The 24,033-nt window shown below is 37.0% G+C and overlaps 1 protein-coding gene across 1 annotated transcript in view; it reads left to right on the top strand.

Annotated features, from left to right (window-relative positions):
* Nucleotides 1–24,033, top strand: part of LOC148865894 (ABC transporter C family member 2-like) — a 110,489-nt gene that overhangs the window by 71,528 nt on the left and 14,928 nt on the right. Inside the window, exons 17-23 of the mRNA XM_088976396.1 lie at nt 8,762–8,899; nt 16,821–17,021; nt 17,315–17,413; nt 17,545–17,697; nt 19,256–19,641; nt 21,620–21,800; nt 22,108–22,431. Of these exons, the coding sequence (XP_088832522.1) occupies nt 8,762–8,899; nt 16,821–17,021; nt 17,315–17,413; nt 17,545–17,697; nt 19,256–19,641; nt 21,620–21,800; nt 22,108–22,431 (1,482 nt within the window). The remainder of the gene's footprint in view (nt 1–8,761; nt 8,900–16,820; nt 17,022–17,314; nt 17,414–17,544; nt 17,698–19,255; nt 19,642–21,619; nt 21,801–22,107; nt 22,432–24,033) is intronic.

Below are 24,033 nucleotides of genomic sequence, written 5' to 3'. Positions count from 1 at the left end.
ATTCCATTCTTTTGAGCAGATAATCTAAAAAGTTCCGCTAGACATGGTCGTAGGCTTTCTAAATGTACTGTAGAGATAGTTGATAGGCTGTTAGTGTGTGTGGTCCCACACTTTATTTTTCTGTTTATTTCTTTATGTTACTTAATGACAGTTATGGTAGTTGGCCGGTTGGGCCATATTTATTTCCTTTGTTTTCTTATGAAGATAGGTATTAGAGGATTTCTATTTCTTTGTAAAGTTACAAGAATTAGTGAGGCGGCCAGAATTAAGTAACTGCACCCTTTCTCTCTCTTTTTTCTTCTTCTTTCTTCTCTCTTCTTCTTCTCTATGAATTACATCAGAAAATACATTCTTTCCTTGTTTCTGTTATTCAAGTTGGTATCAGAGCAAGGCAAAGATAGATTAGGGTTCTCATGTGAGCTTGATCTGGTCAGCTGCATGGGAACTCCTTAGGACTGGATGTTCTGCAATAGTGCCTGGTTCTTGGAGGTTGCTGGAGTATTGGAGACTGCCCAAGGAATTGAAAGATCCTTGAAGATTGCCTGGTGACCAGGAAGGATCAGAGAAAACAGGTCCATAAGATTAGGGTTTCAATTGTTGTGGTAATCAATGTTCTTCTGAGAAAAGTACATTCTTTAGTAAGGCTGACCTTGGTTAGAAGTAGTTTAAGCCACTCTATGAACAGCGGTTGATAAACTAGGTGTTTGATTATTGACTGTGGATGTTTTCTTGTAAGGTGACTGTCGACTGAGAATGCGTTCTTGATAACTGTTCCTGGTTGTGAATGAATTCTGGGTTGTTATTTTTCCAATTCCTTAGGGTTTTCAGTATAAAAGAAGTTTTTTTTTTTTTTTTTTGGGTTTCTTTCTTGAAGTCCTGACCTGTTAGTGCTCTATATAGAATGGAGAAGGCTGGATGTGAGATGAAGACTCAAGAGGAAGGACTTTTAGGGACTGGTAGCATGACTGGAAATTCTTTTCAGGTTACCATTATTAGGTTTGACAGAACCAATTACTTGGAATGGGTCCAATCAGCCAAAGACACAAAGAAGCCAGCCAAGGATGACACATCACATCCCAAGATGACTCAGCTATGCAACTTTATGTAGTCTCACATCAGTTGAAACTACTTATGGGCAAAAACAGCCAAGGAGATTTAGGATAACATGAAGGAGACATACTCTTATGAGCTGAAGTGTGAAGTGATCTCAAGCAAGGGGAGAATCTAGTCTCTGTTTACTTTACTACTCTAAAATCCCTATGGCATGAAGTTGATCACTTGGAAACAATCAAGTGAGAAAGTCAAAGGGATGCAACAACATATAGAAAGTTGAAACAAATAGTGTTTGAGTTCCTAGTTGGTCTAAATTCAGATTTTGACATTATAAGACAATAACTACTTACTAGGGAGAGTGTGACATTATCTCAGGCCTACTCATTGGTACATAGTGAAGAGAGTAGGAGAAAGTTTATGTTATCGTTTTAGACTATGGAATCATCCTTAGCAGCAACAAAAACTATGGTTGGAGGGGAGACAGAACGGGAAATGAAGAAGGAAGATAAAAGAGACATTTTTTTTGTGATCATTGTAAGAAGCCAAAACATACTAGGGACACTTGTTGGAACTTGCATCCCCACTTAATGCCTGTGAGACTCAAAAACAAGAAGGGAAGTGCTAATGTGGCAGTTGTTACAGGCAGTGCATCCATTTCTAGCACAAGGACCACATTCCTAGTTGCCTTAGTTACTGTCCGGGCTGCCTTGACACAATTAAAGAATGAAGCTGGTATTTCTGGATCCTCATCTCAGCCATCAGCTATTACATCTGCTACTCTCACTTCAGCCTTTGCTCACTCAGGTACAAGAGCTTCAACATATCATACATCAGCCCAGGTAACACTAGACCCTTTTGGGTAATAGATTCAGGTGCTTATGACCATATGACCAGTTTATCCACCTATTGTCTTTCCTTTGGTAGAGACAATGTATCTATTGCTGATGGCTCTCTTGTGCCTATTTTTGACAAGGGAGATCAGACTGTCTGATACCATTTCCCTGTTCTCAGTTTTGCATGTCCCTAAGCTTAGTGCTAATTTGCTTTCAGTTAGTAGTATTACTAAGAACCAAAACTGTTTATGACTTTTTTCCCTGATCGTTGTGTTTTTTAGGATCTAGAAAGGAGGAAGGTTATTAGGGTTGTCGTGCGACGAAAGCAATTTACTTGCTTGAGCATCCACAGGGGAAGGAGAGTGAGGTTGGGAGATTATTTGTTTCTCAGTCTTTAAGTCAGATTATGCTTTGGCATAACTGATTTGGTCATTTGTCTTTTGGGTCTTTGAAAAGTCTATTTCCTAATTTGTTTGAGTCAGTCGAAGTGACTAGTTTGAGGTGTGAAAGCTATGAACTTGTAAAACATTGTAGATCAACTTATTCTTTGAGCAATAAAAGAAGCAATTTTCCTTTCGAAATTGTGCATACAAACATTTGTAGACCATATTATATTCCTACTATGGGGGGGGGGGTACTACAGATATTTATTGTTATTTGTTGATGATTATACCCGTTTCTCATGGGTTTACCTTATGCACTCTTGAGATGAGTTCACCTCTCTGAACCAGGCTTTCCATCAGATGGTACTGACCCAATTTGGAATTATGATCAAAATTCTCAGATCCGATAATGCCAAGGATTACTTTGCAAAACCCTTGGCCTCATATCTCATAGATCATGGAGTCATTCATCAGAGCACTTTCCTTGTACACCTCAACAGAATGGGGTTGTTGAGAGAAAAAATAGACATATCTTGGTGGTAGCCAGAAGCGTCATGCTCAACTCCAATGTTCCCATATGCTTATTTGGGATGCAATCTGTACAGTTGTTTACCTTTTTAATGGAATTCCTTAATGAATTTTATACATGAAAAGACCATTCAATCTCCTATATCTAGACAAGGACTTGTTCACTATTCCCGTTAAAACTTTTGGGTGCACTTGTTTTGTTCAACTCCTTGGACCTCATCACTCTAAATTTGATCCCAAAGCTTCCAAATGTATCTTTCTTGGGTATGCACAAAATGAAAAGGGGTATTGCTGTTATGAGCCAGTTTTGGGGAGGCGTTTTGTGTCTACGGATGTCACATTCTTTGTGAATATGCCCTACTATCATAGTGTTTCTTCTCAGGGGAGAGTAGTGAGGAAGGGATTTCAGCCCCAAAAGTTCCATTACCTATTTCAATTATTGAGGGGGAGTGCCGTGAAAAGGGTTGTCAGAAGTGCAAGGAATTGAGAGTGTATCATAGGCACTGGAGGAATGCTGATTCCCATCCTCAACAGTCCAGGCCCATCCTAACATCTTCTACAACTCCAGATCCAGGCACTACTTCCGCTATTGAGCCCACTGTTGTAGATGCTTCAACCTTCTCCTTCAGATGACCTTGATCTCCTAATTGCAATTTGTAAAGGGAAGCACCGTTGTACTTCATCCATTGCTCATTGCATCTCCCAATTTCTTTCTTATGATTGTCTCTCAAAATCCTATAGATCTTTCCTGGCATCTATTGTTGCTATGCCTATTCCTAGAACAGTGCAAGAAGCTCTATTGATACCTAAGTGGAAGGAAGTAATGAAGGTAGAGATGGATACTCTTGTTAAGAACAATACATGGGAGCTAGTTGACCAGCCTGAGAGGAAGAAACTTGTTGGGTGCAGATGGGTGTTTATAGTGAAATATAATGTTGATGGTTCTGTAGAGAGATATAAGGCTATATTGGTTGCAAAGGGATTCACACAAACTTATGGCGTAGACTATATGGAAACCTTTGCACCGGTTGCCAATATGAACACTACCAAAGTCCTACTACCCATTGCTGCAAATTTCTCATGGCCACTATTTCAAATGGATGTCAAGAATGCATTTCTTAATGAAGAATAGGTGTACATGGAGTTAACCCCCTGGTTTTTACAGTACATAAATGGGAAAGAAGGTGTGCTAGCTAAAGAAAGCTTTATATGGGCTGAAGCAATCTCTAAGAGCCTGGTTTGATAAGTTTAGACTGGCCTTGGAAAGGTTTGGTTATATGCAGGCTCAGTCAGGTCACACTCTCTTCTTTAAGAAGACAGGCTCCTCCTTGACTTGTTGTCTATGCGGATGACATTGTAGTGACGGGAAGTGATATTAGTGAGATTGACTCTCTTAAGTAGCTTCTTTACAAGGAATTTGAAATGAAGGACTTGGGGGAATTACGCTATTTCCTGGGAATTGAGGTAGCTCAATTTAAGCATGGCATTTTTGTCTCTCAAAGAAAGTATGTTCTTGACTTATTGGAAGAAACTAGAAAGTTAGGAGTAAAGTTTGCTGACACACCCATTGAACTGAACCATAAAATAAGTGCAGAAGGTGGAGAACCTCTTGAGACAAGGCTATGTATCAAAGGTTGGTTGGGAAACTTCTTTATCTTTGCCTAACACGACCAAATATTTTGTATGTTGTCAGTGTTGTTAGTTAGTAAATGCATTCTCCTAGGACCACCCACCTTCTTGCGGTGGAAAGGATACTTGCTTACTTGAAGAGGTGCCTAGGGAGAGGCATACTCCTCAGGAATAGTGGTCACATGAAGATAGAGGTATATATAGATGCTGATTGGGCTAGATGTATTGATGACAGGAGATCTACTTCTGGGTATTTTGTGCATTTGTAGGGGGAACCCTTGTTTCTTGGAGAAGCAAGAAACTAAATGTTGTTGCTCTCTCCAATGCTGAAGCTGAGTACAGGTCCATGGCCAATGGTGTTGCAGAAGTGTTATGGTTGAGATCTTTACTTGATGAGCTGGGGGTTGACTATGAGAAACCTTTGATGCTGTATTGCGATAATCAAGTTGCAATTAACATTGCCCATAATCCAATATAGCATGATAGGGCTAAACATATCAAGGTGGACAGACATTTTATTCGAGAGCGAGTTGCATCTCAACAAGTGTCTTCCCTATATTGCCTCAAATATGCAGCTAGTTGATATCTTCACTAAAACAGTCACAAAAATCAAGTTGGAGACAGATTTAAACAAGTTGGGAATGACGAATATCTACTCCCAACTTGAGGGGGTGTGTAGAGATAGCTGATAGGCTGTTAGTGTGTGTGGTCCCACACTTTTTCTGTTTATTTCTTTATGTTACTTTGTGATAGTTATGGTAGTTGGGCTGGTTGGGCCATTTTTATTTCTTTTGTTTTCTTATGAAGTTAGTAGGGGTATTAGAGGAATTCTATTTCTTTGTAAAGTTACAAGTATAAACAAGAATTAGTGGGGCATCCAGAATTAACTAACCGCACCCTTTCTCTCTCTTTTCTCTTCTTCTTCTCTTTGGTTCTAGGTTAATTTCTCTTCTTCTCTCTGAATTACATCAGAAAATACATTCTTTTCTTGTTTCTTTTTGTCAAGTTGTACTACTTGAATATCACCATAGGAACTCCTAATTTGATTCTTGAATTAATTCACTAGTAATGATTGATCCATCTAGGATTTGTCGCCCATCTACAAAAGCACCTTCCGAAGGAGAAAGTATTTTACTCTAGACTTTTTTAAGTCTATTAACCAACACCTTCACAATAATTTGTAAACATTACCAATTGAACTAATAGGCCGATAATCTCTTATATCTTCAACACCTTGGATCTTTGGTATTAATAAGATTATGGTGGAATGTTTGGTAAAATCTCGGGCTGGAAAGCATGAGAATGCAAAGTTTGAGGGTAGCCACTTTGTGTAAAAAAATGCCAAAGGTTAGCACTGTATCCAGTCTACCCCTCCCAAGAACCCGGTTGTCTAGGACCAACATTTTTTTAATATGTAGAAAAATGACTATTAAAATTTGGAAAGAAGAAATGATTAGTACAACTTTTTAACCATAGTGTCAATCCCTACATGCAATTCCCAAATTACATGGATTCCCAAAACAGTTGTTCCCTCATTACCCCTTGCTTAGCAAAGGAGTCATCTAAACCTTTTGCACACCTAACCCATTTAAATTCAACCACCATTTCTTTTGCAATCTTTTCCATCTCCTGTAGCACATACAGAAGGGACCAAGGAGTACACCTACTGCATATATCCCAAGATATGACTATTTGTGAGTCTCCTTCCACCTTGATCATCCCAAAACCCAACCGTTTAGCTAACCTGAGGCCTTGCAATAAGGCCAACAGTTCAGCCTTCAAAGAATTTCCAAAGCCAATTGGTCCTAAGAGTATAGCCAAGATTCTCCTCTCGAAATTTCGGATAACCCCTCCTATTCCAGCCATACCCAGGTTTCCAAGAGAGCTCCCATCAAAGTTTAATTTCCAAGTCCAATTGATTCTGTCTTTTCCTCCTGATAATTGTGTTATTTAAGTCCAGGCCCTGAAGAAATCAGTTACTGAAAAGGTTTTGAAGATATCCAAATTCTGCGCCCAAAGAACTGCCTTTGTTTTTATACTGCATATACATCTCTTCCAAATTTTGACTCTTTTTCTAGGAAAATTCTGCTACTTTCCTCTCTTCCCATACCAGCCAGAAAATCGCTGCATTATTGGTTCTCCAAAGCACTTTTCCCCTTTTCTTAAGTTGCCTCAAGAAGTTAGGGTTGAAAATACCTTCCACATCTTGGGGTGGGACCCACTTGCAAACAAGAAAAGAACAAACAAATCCCAAATTTTAAGCACAAAAGGACAGAGTAGTAAATGAGATAATATCTCGTCGTTACCCTACAAAGAAAACACTTGTGAGGAGAGAGGCAAACAAAAGGCGTTCTTTGTAGCATGTCACAAGTATTTACCTTGCCAAGAAGAATTTCCCTGCAGAAAGCTTGAATTTTGAGTGGAATAGGCTTACACAATTTCTCACTGGGAATTCCACCCCATGGAGACACTGAGGACAAATGGTCAACAACTTTAGCATCCAACCATTACCTTACAACCCATGAATGCTTATGATTACCTTGTGCCACAACCTATCTCTCTTGAAGGGGAATCTCCACAACCATTTACCCAGCAAAGTAATGTTTCTGAGGAAAATGTTCCCTAACCCTAAGCCCCCTTCTTCCATAGGTTTGCTAACCTGTTCCAACTTTTCCAGGTGATCCCTTTTTTCCTCTCTCGGTTCCCAAAGAAAGTCCCTCATGTATTTCTCTAATTGGCCTGCTATCATAATTGGGATGTAGAAGGTGGAGAGGAAATAAATAGGGAGATTTTCCAGTAAAGCTTTGATCAGAGTGATTCTTCCCCCGAGTTATATGTAATGCCTCTTACGACGGACTAATTTCCTAGCAAACCTTTCCATCACTGGCTTCCAAAACTCATCACTTCTAGGGTTCCCTCCCAAAGGCAAACCTAGGTATACTATAGGCCACTCTCTAGTCTTGTATTCTAGTACCTCACCAGATCTTTGCATTTTCCCATCTTCAAGTTGACTCCTGAAATCCCATTTTTACCCCAGTTGATTCACAGGCCGATCAACCCCACAAAATCATCGATCAATAACTTCAAGTTTCCCATCTTTTCGAAATTTACACCCTCACAGAACAAAATTATTGTATCATCAACAATTTGGAGGTGAGAGACTACCACTTGGTTTCTTCCAATTCTCCACCCTCTAATCAGGCCCTATAAATCTACTTTCACTAAGGTGAAAAGGAAAGGGGAAATTGGGTCTCCTTAACCAATATCTCCTGCTCTCCTTCGTATGCGTTTTCTTCTATCTTGATGGATGAAATAAAATTACAATGCCTTCTTGGTTTAGAAATTTTATGGAAAAATGCAGTTTTCTTATTCCCCTCTTTTAACTATCTCATCCTAGACCTTTGTCTCCTTGAGATCCCCTCCACGCAGGATTGTCTGCCGAATTCATCTCTAGCAAGCTTTCTATCCTGCCGTTAATCATGGCAAGAGGGTGAGTATTTGCTTCAATAACCATTAATTAGGTAGTCATGTGTAAAGTAATAGGTGATATAATCACTATATTTGGTGAATTAATTTCCTAATTTATTTCTGCCTCTTGTTTCAAGTTTACAATTATCTTGTTTTATTGAATATTTGTCACATTGTTAATTTTTTAGAAATAGTCATGAAATTGCTTATCAAGGGAGAAATGGATTGTAACATTGTAGATAATAAACTGCTTTTTTCCCTAATTTTTAAAACATGGTACTATGATCATGAAATTGCCAATCAAGGTTGGGGCATAAGCCTTGAGTCATGAGGCTTAAGCTTCATGAGATCTCATTACTCCAAGATGTGGCATGAGTTTAAATGAGAGAAAATGCAGAATTATGCAAAAAAATGATTAAAATTTTATATGAGAATGTATAGATGCATTACTCATCAATTATCATATAAACAAGGACTCTAAAGTAGTAAGGGCTTTCCTATGAAACATTCTAGACATTTGAAAGCTCTAAACGCAAGTCATCATAACTTCAAAAGGGTGTTGAAAACCATAAATATTAATACAAATCAAGAACAGACACCAGAAATCATAGAATTAGTCTTTACTTCATTCTTATGAGAGAATGCTACTTTAATTAATGTATGAAATCCATGTTCTTGGCATAAAGCACCATAAAGTATGATGAATGCACATTGTACTTTTAGGTTTGTGCCTCAATATTGAAGCTCATGGCATTTTACTTAAGGTCTAAGCCTTATATACCTCTTAAAACCTTGCTTTTTCATACAAACAAGAAAGTGTAATCTTTTCCAGTGTTCTGCATTTCTAATGCTACTCTAGCTTTGCAGGTTGTAAATGCAAATGTATCATTGAAACGTCTGGAGGAACTTTTCTTAGCTGAAGAGAGAATTCTGTTGCCAAATCCACCTCTCGAGCAAGGCTTTCCAGCGATATCTGTTAAAGGATGCTTTTCCTGGGATTCAAAGGTGTACTTTAAGTTCAATATTACCAGTTTATTCAAATTATATATTTGAGTTTGTGACTGTGTTTAACATCTTGTTCTGTCAATGGAGCACACTTATTTTTTACCAACCTTTTAGAGCATTTTATTGCAGCATTTTTGGTTCTACTTTTTAATATTTTTCAAGGCAATTAATATTCTATTATTTGGGCATTTCTGCCTAATGCCCTTCCCATGGAAATCCATGTTGATGTCCTATATTCTATATTGTTAACTGTCATCTTTTGTAAATATAGTGTTGCAAGTGCATTACCATCTTTTCCTGTCTTTTTAATTAGAGTATGTGATGCCCTAATATACATAGAAAAGCTGGCTACTATCTTCTCTCCTCTCTCCTTTCTCTTCTCTGTTTTTTTCCTGTTTTCTCTTATTTTTTCCAGGTTAATATGATGTCAAAGTGGGTTTGTTGGACCTGAGAATAAGATCAATCAGTGTTCTTTCTTCCTTCTCGTCTTATTTTTGGATTAAAGATCAGAGAAACCCTATCGGAGTGGTCTGAGAGTTTTTTCTGAGTCCTCTTATCTCTTGGTCATGTACCAAGAAAAATATGTGCAACTGGTTCGGTTGGATGGTGTGAAGAGTTTAAATGGTTTCCAATCCTCCTAGTGGATTGTGTGATCTTTTGTGTGATGTTTGTAGATCTGTTATGACTTGTATGTGCTATAACAGCAGTGAAACCTAGTATTTCAAGTAACTGTGGTGATAGTAGTGTAGGACTACCAAACTGATGCTGTACCTGTGTTTCCAGCAGTAGTATTTGTGTGGAACGGAGAAATTGACCTACAGTGCTGGTTTGTAGTACACCTGGCAACTTAGTGACAGTCTTCTCTACCTACAATGTTTTGTGGTTGATTAAGTGAATCTGATCTTTTGACCATGTCTTCTGAAGACTCTGCTGTCTCTGTCTCCACAAAACTCTGTATCACTGCAAGGGGAAAAATAGGATGTATAAATGGTAATTTTAAGCATGGTGGTGTCTTTGGTTCTAGTGTGGACTGACATTGCATATGAAATTTGGGAACAAGCCAAACCTACCTATTCTGAGCGGTGGTATTATGTGAAGATTTATCAATTACAAGTTGAATCATCTATTTGTAAGCAGCAAAGGGAAAGGAATCTTTTGTACCATTCAGATTTGACATCAATTTGGAAGGACTTAGATCATTATCAGAGTATGGAGTAGAAGTTTGATGAAGATGCTAAAGCTTACAAGTCTCTTGGTTCCCAACAATGGGTGTTTGCTTCCTTTTAGGGCTGAACCCAGTATATGAGTCTATTAGTGTGCAAATCCTAGAAGTAAAGAACTTTCTTTAGTCCTTGAAGAAAATAGAAGAAATGTGATGAATAGTTCTGAGGGGGATCTAGTTGCTTTGGCAGCCATGGGGGTTCAAGTACAAATGGTGGCAATTCTTTTAAGAAGAGTGATGTCCAAAAGAGAATGGATGACAAGGATAAACTATGGTGCAATCATTATTAATGGTCTAGACACACTCGTGATACTTGTTGGGATCTCCATGGAAAACCGAAGTGGGATCAAGAGTTGGTTATGAAATAAGACCAAAATAAAGGAGGCCACAGGGCTAGAGGAAGTAGAATTTAGCCAATATGGCCTTGCAGGAGACTCAAACATCCAGCTCTATGGTGAATCATGAATGTCCTTTTAGTTCTAATCCCTTGGAAGGTATCATCAATTTATTTTGTGACCATTTAGAGCTTTATAGTAGGGCACTCTGTTAGATGGATTCTGGCCCTACTCCCTTGACTTCCTTTGTGTCTATATTAGGTTAATTCTGCTACAATCTTCTGCTACATGATAAGTACGTCCAACTTGTTTCAGTCATATAGACATCTTTCTAGGAGGGACAAAGTAAGACTAATTAATGGTTTGTTCTCCACCATAGCTGATCAAGGAATCATCTCCCTTCCTTTTAACCTCACTATCTCTAAATTTTAGCATGTTTCTTAACTATCTATAAACTTGAATTCAATTTAGTAGCATTACCAATTTGTTAAACTACATAGTAACCTTTTTCCCTTTTTCTTGTGTGATATAGGATTTGACCTCAGGGAAGATGACTGGTAGAGGTAGTGTGGTTGATGATCTCTATGTCCTAGAGAATAAAGCTACTCTTGCAGCCAAAAAGTCTATGAGTTAGTCTAGTAAGAGTCAAGCCCATTTATGGAAAAGTCATCTCTGTTATTTATCTTTTGAGTCATTGAAAATTTTGTTTCTAGAATTGTTTAAGTTAGTGTCACTAATAAATCTTTTGAGCAAACATTATAGAAATCATTTTCCTTCAAGAAATAATAAATCTAAAATTCCTTTCCATGTTGTTTATTTTGATTTTTGGGGCCTTGTTAGTTTGCCTTCCGAGACTAGTTACAAGTACTTTATTACACTTATTAATGACTACTCCAAATATACATGGGTGTATCCAATGTGATCAAGAGATGAAGTACCTGAAATTGTGAAAGATTTCCAACGTATGATATTCACCCAATTTCAAATTGAAATCAAAATTTTCCAATTTGACAATGCCAAGGAGTATATCCATAGTGTGTCCTTACGGAGTTCTTTGCTTCATGTGGATCCCTTCACCGTAGTTTTTGTACTGAAACATCCCAACAAAATTGCATTGTAGAAAGCAAAATTGCCATCTACTTGAAGTTGCTTGTGGATTACTATTTCATATGAATGTTCCTAAACGTTTCTGGATGGAGTACAAGGCCCCACATCAACTCCTATTTCCCAATGCTCCTAAACATGACTATTTCATATGCTTGTGGTTTGTTTTGTTCAAGACCTGTCTCCCACTTGTGGTAAACTTGACCCCCATACTATTCCCTATGTTTTCCTGGGGTACCCATCTTCTCAAAAGGGTTACCTATGTTTTGATCCTATTTCCAAGAAGTATTATGTTTCTATAGATGTCCCCTTCTTTTTATAGTGAAATAAGTTCAGGTTTAACTTCCTCCTCTTCTTGATCCTCTCCATTCTGTTGTTTTCATTTTTCGTTGCAAGGACCAATCAAGTTCAAGAGTCATGAAGCAACTTGAAGTTGTACCACCAACGTCATTAGACTCCCTAGGGGCAAATCCTATCCAACCAGATAACCTTATTTCCATTAATGCGTTTGACCCTATTTGCATAAATACTTCTGGTTGATGACCTGGATATTCCTATTGCAAAAAAATGGAGTCAGGTCTTGCATCACTAAGCATCGCATTTCCCATTTTGTTTCTTATGAGAACATTTTGTTATGGGCCCACGAATAGGATCTCGTCACGGGTCGGTCCATGGGGAAAACCTCCTGTTTTCCCTTGTTCCTCCTTTTTCTTGAAGAACCTATCTTGCCGCCCTAAAGGTAATTTGTTCAAGAGACCACCAACTCTCCTTTTGCTCTCTTCTTGACTGAAAATTTTGATCATTTTATTCAATATTCTCAGCTCCTTAAATAGGAGATTACAAGAGATAAGAGTCCTACTTTTAGGAAGACTTCTTGCTAATTAGGAAGACTCCCTACTAATCTGTCCTATTGAACTGATAAGATAAGATAAGATAAGACTCCCTTAATCTATCCTACTGAACTGATAAGATAAGATAAGACTCCCTACTAATTCATACTACTGAACTGATAAGATAAGAACACTGAATAGATAAGACTCCTACTAATCCCTACTACTGAAAGCAGATAAGGTAAGAATACTGAATAGATAAGATAGGCTGAGAACACTAAATTGCTGCTGCTGAGAACACTAAATTACTACTGCTGCTGCTGGCGTCCACATCACATTTTACCTTCTTTTTGTGCCTTTCACTCTTCCTTTGACAATGTTCCTATCCATAAGAATATAGTAAAGGCTCTATTAGTATCTAAATGGACAAATGCAATGAAAGAAGAGATCAATGCTTTACATAAAAATGGTACATGGGTGTTGATGGATCTTCTTAAAGGAAATGAACCAGTAGGATGTAAGTGGGTGTTTATAGTGATGCATAGGGCTGATGACACAATGGAAAGTTATAAAGCCCGATTAGTGGTAAAAGGCTTCACTCAGGTGTACAAAGTAGATTATGCAGAGACATTTTAACCAAGGTTTAAAATGTCGATGTTGATGGAAATGTTGCTTACCAAAATATAGGACATATGTTGGAAATATCGGAAACGTTGAGGGGAAATATTGTAAAAATTAGAGACATTGTGGAAATATGCAATGATATTTTGTAAAATGATAAAAGAGGCATTAATACATATTTCTAAACTATTATCTTATTCCAACCATTATAAAAAGCTAATAAACTAAGCTCAATAACAAATTAGTAAATGATGATTTACTGATTTATTATGCAGTTTGATGTTTTTACAAGGTTATCCGATATTTTCTTTTCTTGTTTTTTATTCTGATTTATTATAAATTTTAGTATACTTATTTCAAACTAGTAAATAGAAATACATTTATTCTGATTTTTTAAATATTAAAGTTATAATACATTATGTTTTATTATAAATTTAATAAACTGATTCTCCTTTTTGTAGGATTAAGATTATGATAAATTCTGATTTCTTATAAAACTTAATGAATTTATTATGATTTTTAATACTAAACTTATAATAAATTATGATTTAGTACAAAATTTAATAAATTAATTCTGATTTTTTATATTAAATTTAGAATATGATTTATTATAAAATTTAATAAACATTTTCTGATTTTAATAACTATTATAAAAATACTAACTAGTTAATATTTTATTACTTGAAAAATATTTTGTGTTTTATATTATGAAGTAATTAATTGATTCTTTTGTTTTTAATTTTTGTTAATTATTTTTTATAAATATTTTATTTGAAATATTAAATAAAAATTATTAGTGGAATAATTTGTATTAATATATTGTATTATATTGATATAATATACTAATATATTATATTATTAATCTACATTAGTCGACATCTTGTTGACATAATAGGAAAAACTGTCTTTTCATTTTGGTTATTTGGACCGATTTGGTCGACATTTTCGAAATATAGAAAATGTTGACCAAAATAATGTAATTTTTTATATTACCATCCATTTTCATGTCGGTGAGCCTCGACATCAATAGACATTTGAAACCATGATTTTATCTAGTAACCAAGATGAGTCTATCAGAGTCCTCTCATTGGCAACTAGTCTTGATAGGGCTTTCACTACTTGGATATCAAAACTGCCTTCTTGAATGGTGACCTTGAAAAACAAGTGTACATGGTTCAATCCCCTAGTTTTTGTCCAATGTAGTGAGTAGAAAGTATGCAAACTAAAGAAGTCCTTGTATGGCTTGAAACAATCACAAAGGGTTTGGATCAACAAGTTTCATTTGGTTGTGCAACAAATAGGCTTCAAGCAGTGTCAGTCTGACCATACGTTATTTGTGAAGAGAGGGGAAGGTAGAATTGCTGCCTTAATAGTGTATGCTGATGACATAGTAGTCATTTGTGATTGAACGACAGAAATTCAGAAGTTGAAGGAGTTCTTAGCCACTCAGTTTGAGGTGAAAGATCTGATTCACAAACGGGGATATTCATTTAATAGAGGAAACACATCCTAGATCTATTGCATGATTTAGGTAAATTAGGAGTGAAGCCAATTGATTCTCCCATTGGTCCAAATCATAGGATGGGTGACTATCATGGAGAAACTGTAGATATGAAGCAATTTTGGAGACTTGTGGGAAGACTCTTGTGTTGTCTATGACACGACCTAACATGCTTATGCTGTGGGTGTTCTTGGCCAGTTCATGCATTCCCCTAAGTCCACTCACCTGGAGACTACCAAGAGGATCCTTAGGTATCTCAAGAAGTTTCTAGTAGCGAGTTTGTTGTTTTAGAAGCATGGGATTTGAAGGTTGAAGTGTATATAGATGCTGACTGGGCTAGGTCAATAGATAACAGGAAATCCACCAGTGTCTACTATACATTTGTGGGGGGAAACCAAGTCACGTGGAGAACAAACAAAATTTGGTGGTTAGGTCTAGTGCAGAGGCTGAGAACAGAGCTATTTCCCATGGAGTTGTTGCGATTTTGTGGATGAGAAACTTAGTGAACTAGGGTTTGCAATTGATGGTCCTATATCCCTTTATTGTGACAATAAATCTGCCATCAATATTGCAGCCAATCCAGTCCTCCATGATAGAACAAAACACATAGAGTTGGACAAACACTTTATCAAGGAAAATCTTGTAAGTGGGGAATGTGCACCCCCTATGTTAGTTTTCAAGAGCAACTTGCAGAGACCTTCATGAAGGGCCTATCTTATTGTGGCACAATAATTTATGTGACAAGTTAGGCATGATTGACATCTATGCCCCAACTTGAGGGGAGTGTTAAAACTGTCATATTTTGTAAATATAGTGTTGTAAGGGCATTACTCTCTTTTCCTGTAATCTTGTGCACACCCTAATATAAATAGAAAATCTGGTGCCACCAGCAGACCTTTTTGCCTCTTAATCTCTCTTCTCTTCTTTCCTCTCCCCTTTCTCTTCTCTGTTTTTCTCCTGTTTTCTCTTATTTTTCCACATTAATATATATGATGGCATTGTCTATTTTATTTTCATTTTAATGCTTGTTTCCTACATCTGGTTACACCGCAATTGTTTATCTTTTTGCTTTTTAGATATCATAATTTTTTGATAATTTTTTGGGGGCTTTTATTAGCTACTTGATTTTATGTACAATGTTTTTTTTTTTCTTTTTTGTCTTAATATCATATGGGGCACAAGGTAGGACCTAGAGCATGGTATTAGTTATGCTAGAGTACAAAATGTTTTGGAGGGTTTAGGAGAGGAACCCAAGTATTTGGAAGTTGAGGGAATAGTACTTTTGATATGAAGAAACTTTTACTAAAGAAAATAAAAGTGTAAAAATGTAAACGAGAGCATTCAAAAGATACACTTAATCCAACAGAAAATGCAAAGAAACACTCCTAGACATGCACAACTAATTCCAAGGCCAGAACCCTTGACAAAATCATATCTGTCTAGGGAATTCAAATTATAGTCTCACTATCAAATAGTCTGGAATCATATATCAAACTGGACCCATCTCCTATTTTCCCTAAAAAAATTCTTCCATTCTCTCTCTGTCTGTCTGTCTCTCTCTATCTATCTATCTATCTATCTATATATATATATATATATATACAGACACACACACACATACACACTGAATTGGTCTAAATGCAAATGGTGAAGCGGATTGAAGAAATAAGACCAACTTAATCCTTTTATGACAATATGTACATGTCACAAGTTCTCGTCCTTGACAATTGTTAATAGGCCCATTCCAAATCCATGGTTTATCCATGCTAATTGTTGTCCATTTGTTTTTGTTCTTCAGTGAGCCAGTAGATGCTATGAGAATCAGCCATTGAGGAAACAAAATGTTATTTTCATAGGAAGTATGGAGAAAATGTTTACTTATGTTTTATGCTTAATTTAATTGGTAAATGTCAGCACAATAAAATGTTTCAACTTTCAAGATCAATCCCATCCCCAATTTCTTTTCATTTTATGGAATTTAGCCCCTAAAAACAAGTATATTAAGATCATATTAGCTGCTTCAAGTTATAAGACATGACATTTAATCATTACCATTAGCAACGGAATGCTAAATCCAGTTGACAGTACCTAGGAATAAAAAATGTTTTCAGCCCTGACTGGTTTAATTACAAGTTAATATTTTAGCATGATTTTAAGCCTTGTTCGTTTTTGAAATTTTACATGAAATAATTTGTCATTATATTAAGGTTTTGGATGATTATGGCATGAACTTAATATTTAGAAGGCTTTATGCTCTCATATTAGTATTCCTCTTTTCATGCCTTAGTTACTGGCTATGTTTTATCAGGTAGAGAAGCCGACATTGTCAAATATCAAGTTGGATATTCCAGTTGGTAGTCTGGTTGCAATTGTTGGCAGTACAGGAGAAGGAAAAACATCATTGATATCAACAATGCTAGGGGAACTTCCTCCAACGTCAGATGCAAGTGTTGTTATTCGGGGAACAGTTGCCTATGTCCCACAAATTTCATGGATTTTCAATGCGACTGTAAGTTGTAACATTCTGTTAATTTTGTTGTCTATTATTTATTTGGAGATGGATTGTGTAGCTACAGAGAACAAACCAAATCATCATACTGTGGGATATGACCCCAGTATCCATGGAGTAGTATCATGCTGAAGTGGTGATTATTTGGTTGCAAAAATTTACATTCTATTACTTAAAACAAAAAAGAATCTCATTCCATTATGTTGGAACCAGAGAGCTGACTTTTATCAAGCAGCTAAGGGTTAATCTCCCCTTTTTTTAACACTAATAACTCCCAAATCATGTACTTTCAGGTGCGTGAAAATATATTGTTCGGATCTATTTTTGAACCGGCACGATATGAAAAGGCAATAGAAGTGACAGCGTTGCAACCTGATCTTGACATACTCCCTGTAAGCATATGATCTTAGATTAAGATAGGTTCTTAATATTTTACTTGATCTTATTTAGGAGTCATGCCCATACAACTTTCTCTATAGGTATGCCTGCATTTCTATATTCTACTTACCCCTTATTGTATCAGGGTGGAGATCTCACAGAGATTGGTGAGAGAGGAGTCAATATTAGTGGTGGTCAAAAGCAAAGAGTTTCAATGGCTAGGGCTGTCTATTCCAATTCAGATGTATACATATTTGATGACCCTTTAAGTGCCCTTGATGCTCATGTAGCTCGACAGGTATTGTCAACATGATAGATAATTTCATATTTTCTTAAGAACTTCATCTTTCACAAACTCAAGGGTATAATTGTTTTTTTCTGCTCCTAGTTGAGTATGATTTATTTAATTAATGTATGATATCTTGTTTGGAAAGTGCATCTTCCTTATTAAATAAATCTTCTCTACACGATAGTGCCTTTGTTTATCTGGGTAATCAAAATTCGTTTTCTGCAGCCTCCCCCATCAAGGTTACATTTCGATGAGACCCCAAAATTACATTACAAAGTAATTATCAAGTTACAGCTGAGCCCAAAACAATTGTTCCCTTCTTGCCCCTTGCTTGGCTAACCATTGTATTCTCACTTGCATACAGTTCGTTTTCTAATTGTTACAGCTACACATAAGTGAAAGAGTATTTATTAATTTTTCCTGTAGGCTGTAGCCCAGTAGAAAGGCCTCAATGTTTCCAAAAAAGGGAAAGGCACCAGAAATGCAAATTTTGTATTGTAAACTTATTACTCTAAAAGAATTTGACCAAACCAGCCATTTTGAGTGTAAGAAAAGAGAAGCTCCTAAAAACACCACGAATTCAATTCTTTCTTTGGGAAGAATTTTTGTACATATCCCTTTTTTGATGAAGGGGCACATCCTTAATTACTCTAAAAGAACATGTTTTAGAGGACATTTTATTTTGATCTGCAAAGAACATTTTGTTAAAAATTGGGTTAATGTCAGAAAGCGCTGGGACTGAATACCCAGCCACCCAGTTGTTATATTTAGCCTTTTACAATGCTGCCAAGGAAATATTGTTCCCTGTCGACCCGTTGTTTAGTCAATGAATCCACCATCCCATTAGCTTAGCAGTTCTTTTAATCCATCTGAATGTTGCACCAGCTTCCCTTGATTACTTCTCAGTTTCCCTCATTTGCTTGCCTGTAAATCCAGGTTCCCGAGTTGAGCCTGCACATCCAAGAGATGACCTGCTTTAAATCACCCTCCACCTCTGTATCCTATAATCCAATCTGCTAGGTAATCTTAGGCCTTCTAGTAGTGTCAATGCTTCAGCCTTTAGAGAACCAGCATGATCAATTGGACCTGAGACAAATGCTACCACTTTGCCTTGTGCATCCCTGAACACACCTCCATTCTCTGACAGTCCCGGATTGAGCTTCTATCAAAATTCAGTTTCACTCTATTGTTTACTGAAGGTTTCCACTCTCATAAAACTGTCTTTAGAAGTGTAGGATCTTGCAAGTTGCAACTTCTCTCCATTCTTCCATGCCCTTCATTTTAATCCTATGAGTTACCTTTGTTTTGATGATGTCCATTATATTCTTCATAGATCTGCCTCTTTGTTTGAAGTTTCTCTCATTCTTTTCCTTAAATTGTACACACCACTGCTGATATTGGAACAGCGGAAATTACTTGCTATTGCAATGAAGAAGGTTTTCTAACTAATTGATGGCATGGAGTTACTGTTGCCAGTAGATTGATCTGTTAAATGTTAAGAAATAATTTGATTTTATTGAGGTTTCAGTTACTGTTAATCTAAATCAAAATACCATTGCATTTGCAGGTTTTTGATAAATGTATTAAGGATGAACTGAGAGGAAAAACAAGAGTCCTTGTTACAAACCAGTTACATTTTCTCCCGCAAGTTGACATGATTATTTTGGTACATGAAGGTATGGTGAAAGAGGAGGGAACCTTTGAGGAACTTACTAAAAATGGGATATTGTTCAAAAAATTAATGGAAAATGCTGGGAAAATGGAGGATAACGTGGAAGAAAAGAAAGATGGGGAGAACCATGTACAGGAGAAAAAAACGCCTGCTGCCAATGGGGAAATAAATGGTTTGTCAGACAATGCAAGTCACAAAAACAAAGGGAAGGAAGGCAAGTCTGTCCTTGTTAAACAGGAGGAACGTGAAACAGGTGTTGTTAGTTGGAATGTCCTGATGAGGTAATTGCTTGTACTATTGAACTCATTTACTTGAATATGTTAAACTCCGTTGTCTTATAAAAAGCAATGATGCTAAAACAAAGAAATATGATATCATTTTTCTTGCAATGTATAGGGAGGTCTAGAAGCACTGTAGAGTGACTTTGCTTCAATAGAAGTTCCCGACTTAGTTTTGAAGTCCAAATTGTGCATAGGAAAGTAGACCCTAGGGCAGCCTATTTTCTTGCTTTCCCTAGAATTAGCATTAGATCAAATGAAATTTGGATAATTTATGAAAGGCATCACAGGGTCTATATAATGCACCTGAAAGGGACTGGGAATTCATTTCAGTTATTCCTGTTTCAAATGTCATCTAGTCAAAACTTGTTTTTTTTTTTTTTCATGAGCAACATAAATTCATTAATTTAAATAAAAGAGGTGTGTACAACGGATGGAAAGTCCAGTCATTCAGTAGGAATTCCAAACCAGCTTAATTATAAATTAGCCCAGAATAATTCCAAACCAGCTTAATTATAAATTAGCCCAGAATAATTCCAAACCATCACATTTACTGTTCTCCTAATCCAATTAAATGTAGCTCCCACTCTCCTTTACAACATGCCTATATACCCAACCTCCTGGAACATTGTAGTTTAATCAAGATATAACCATCCTGGACTCCCCCTCCAGCTCCAAACGTTGGATTCCCAACTTCTTGGCTATCCTCATGTCTTGTAGCAGCACCATTATTTCTGCTATTAAAGAGTCACCAACTCCAATAGGTCCTGAATATATAACCTTGATTACTCCCCTTGTATCTCTATAAACATCTCCTATTCCTGCCAGACCTGCATTACCCAATAAACTGCGTCAAAGTTTAGCTTCAATCCTTGAATTGTTGGCGGCTTCAACTCTGTCACAGCCTTATCTTTTCTCTTAGACGAGAGAGCCACTTCTCTCCAAGCTCTCACTATTTCATTCACATGGAACTCTCTGAAAGCTTCCAAGGTTTTCACTTGGTTAGCCACCTTTATTACAATATCCATTATTCTCCTACATTCTTACTTATTTTCCTTGAGTATTCTCCCATCCATTTCCTCCCATATCACTCATATCACTGTTGCCCTTGCTGCCCCCAACAAGATTCTGCATCTTTTGTTCGGTAGCCTCAGAAAGTTTGGGGAGAATAAACCAGCCATATCTTGAGGAGCCTCCCACCTGCACCCAAAAAGAGAGCACAATTCCAACCAAACACAATTCACAAAGGTAGAGGAGATCGATAAATGGGAAGCAGTCTCACTGCTTTCCATGCAAACAAAATATGTGAGAGAAGAGGCACATAAATGGCCTCCACCTCTGCAACATGTCATAGGTGATCTTGCCCAGAACCACTTCCCAACAAAGGGCTTGAATCCTAGGAAGGACGGGTTTACTCCAAATTTATTTCACCAGAAAGTTCACTCCCAGGCTATTACAAACCAGTGGGAGAAGCTGACCCAATCCTACTATCACTGGTATGCCTATCCAAGAAAGTGGAGCCAAGTTTGGCCAAGAGGAGAATTAAGGAATTACCTTCAGTTTCTCTAAGACCTATCCCAAAGTCCCAGTCAAAGCCAGTTCGGTATGTAGACTAGAATTTAGCTAAAGGTTCCATCTTATAATTTGACAACAAATACAATAGGGTAAATTGTTCTTTGAGAGTGGATTAGTGGAATTGCCCAACCGAAGGTCTTCTCAAATCAGAACATTATGCCCATTGCCCACATCATACCTGATATAACTTAGAAAGGTTGGGAGTACCCAACAAATAGATTTCCAAGGGAAACTAATACACGATTTCTAGTCAAAAACTTGTTATAATTAGATAAATTTAACCATTTGGTCTATCTGTCTTTGAGCTTTTTACCCTGCACTATGCACCATCTTTCCTTAAATGCGGCTTTCAATTTTTGTGCCATAGTTTCAGACCTTATTTGATGTGCTATTGAATCTTTTGCAGGTATAAAAATGCATTAGGAGGTGCATGGGTGGTTATGATACTCTTTTTCTGCTATATTTCAACAGAAGTTCTTCGTGTTTCAAGTAGCACCTGGTTAAGTGTTTGGACAGATCAAGGCAATTCAAAGAATTATAGTGCTGCTTTCTATAATCTAGTGTATGCCCTTCTGTCTTTTGGTCAGGTATGTGAAAAGTTGTTCATTAGTTGAGTAAACAATCCAGCAGTTTTTACATGAAGTGTTGCATTCTCATACCAAGATTTTATCACAATACCAAGCAATGACCTCTTAACTCCTTTTTGTTTTTAAATAATTAAAAGGATAAGGTGAAATGGTCCCATGGGTTGATGCGGTTGACTTTGAATTTAGGTTGGATTCATGGGCAAGCTGTGGTCATGAGAATTTCATATTTCCTACAAAGTTGTGGAGGATTTGCAACTTGTTTGTGTGTCAGTAACTTACTAATATTCTATATGTTTGCTCTATTCAGGTGCTAGTTACATTGGCAAACTCCTATTGGTTGATAATTTCAAGTCTTTATGCTGCAAAAGGATTGCACAATGCCATGCTTAACTCAATATTGAGAGCTCCTATGGTTTTCTTCCACACAAATCCTATTGGACGTGTAATTAATAGGTTTGCAAAGGATCTAGGTGATATAGATCGGAATGTTGCTGTGTTTGTGAACATGTTTCTTGGCCAAGTTTCACAACTTCTTTCAACTTTTGTGCTTATTGGCATAGTGAGCACCTTATCTCTCTGGGCCATAGTGCCACTTCTAGTGCTCTTTTATGCGGCCTATCTATATTATCAGGTACATGCACCTTTGTGTAAATATTGGCACTATTATTTTACAGATTATATGTTATTGTTTTAACTGTTTCTATCTTAATCTTATATACTGTTTATTTGTTGTTCTTTTGAAGATTATTGTGGATCTAATCTGGTTTCTTTAGGTGGAAATTTAGTAATTTTTATATTGGCTGCAGAGGATGTGAGCCAAGGGATCGACATCTTCCACCCATCCCCCTCTTTTACTTGTCAAGTTTCATCATAAGGGCCTCTTGGAGAAGGAAAAGAGAGTTCCTTTTTGACATTTCTTTTATTTAAAATTTAAAACTGCAGGTGCTTCTTTAGAATGATGTAAAAAAAAATACCAATATATAGATAGGATGCCAACTGATGTGGATGGCTGGCAACTGTCCATATAGTTTACTCGGTCCAGTCAGACAACCTGTGTGCAACTATAATTCAATTTTGCTGATGTTTTGACAGCCAGCCAACAATATGGCTAGAGGCTGGAGAGTTGGAAGGGATGGAGTGGTGGGTACACACCTACAATTTATAGATGATATTCCTTTGTTTTGTGAAGGGAAAACAGAATTTGTGAACCTAAAAAGGATACTCCATAAATCTGAGAGGATCTCCAACCTTATGATTAATTGGGGCAAGAATTGTGTGGCAGGAGTAAATTTAGGGAGTGAAGAGGTGATTTGGCTAGCTGGACTATTGGGGTGTGAAGTAGGGGATTGGCCATTACAATATTTGGGACTACCATTTGGGGGAAATCCTAATATAGATAGTTTCTGGTATCAAATGATTGAGAGATTTACAAAGACACTTGCGAATTGGAAGAGAAACTACATTTCTTTGGGAGGTAGGATAATCCTAATAAAGTCAACTTTGGCTAACTTACCAGTGTACTTCCTATCTACCTTTAGGATACTGGTGAAAGTGGAAAACCAGCTAGAGAATTCTCAACTGAAGACATTTACAGGAATTGGGAAGTGGTGGCATCTACAACTTCCATTAAACCTATTGTGCAGGATCTGTAGTCCCCACCAACACAACAAATAGTGAAATAGAACTTTGACGGGAGTTCTAGAGGTAATCTGGGCCCTTCAGGTATAGGAGTATTCAGAGATCAAAATGATAGAATTGTGGCGATGTTTTCAGGACCACTAGGCAGCCTTGGTTGGGTGCCTTGCTAAATGTCTTATGGCAACAAGGCACCCATCTACAACTTCCATTAAACCTATTGTGCAGGATCTGTAGTCCCCACCAACACAACAAATAGTGAAATAGAACTTTGACGGGAGTTCTAGAGGTAATCTGGGCCCTTCAGGTATAGGAGTATTCAGAGATCAAAATGATAGAATTGTGGCGATGTTTTCAGGACCACTAGGCAGCCTTGGTTGGGTGCCTTGCTAAATGTCTTATGGCAACAAGGCACCGTCTAGGTGACTAGGCCCCTGCCTTCGCAGGTGCCTTATTATAATATATTCACATTGTTACTTTATTTTAAAGTTCTATTAGTGAGTTTAAAAGATCCAAGGGTTCTAAGAAGAGAAAAAGACAAAAAGAGCAATTCTCTATTCTCTCAAAACATGACAAAGTTCTCTATTCTTTCGTTGTT

The sequence above is a fragment of the Nelumbo lutea genome, chromosome 3, assembly GCF_056320005.1.
Source record: "Nelumbo lutea isolate HS-2025 chromosome 3, American lotus-T2T, whole genome shotgun sequence".
In the NCBI taxonomy this organism is placed as follows: domain Eukaryota; kingdom Viridiplantae; phylum Streptophyta; class Magnoliopsida; order Proteales; family Nelumbonaceae; genus Nelumbo; species Nelumbo lutea.
Note: the sequence above shows the minus strand (reverse complement) of the source record. Positions and strands in the feature narration are given on the sequence as shown.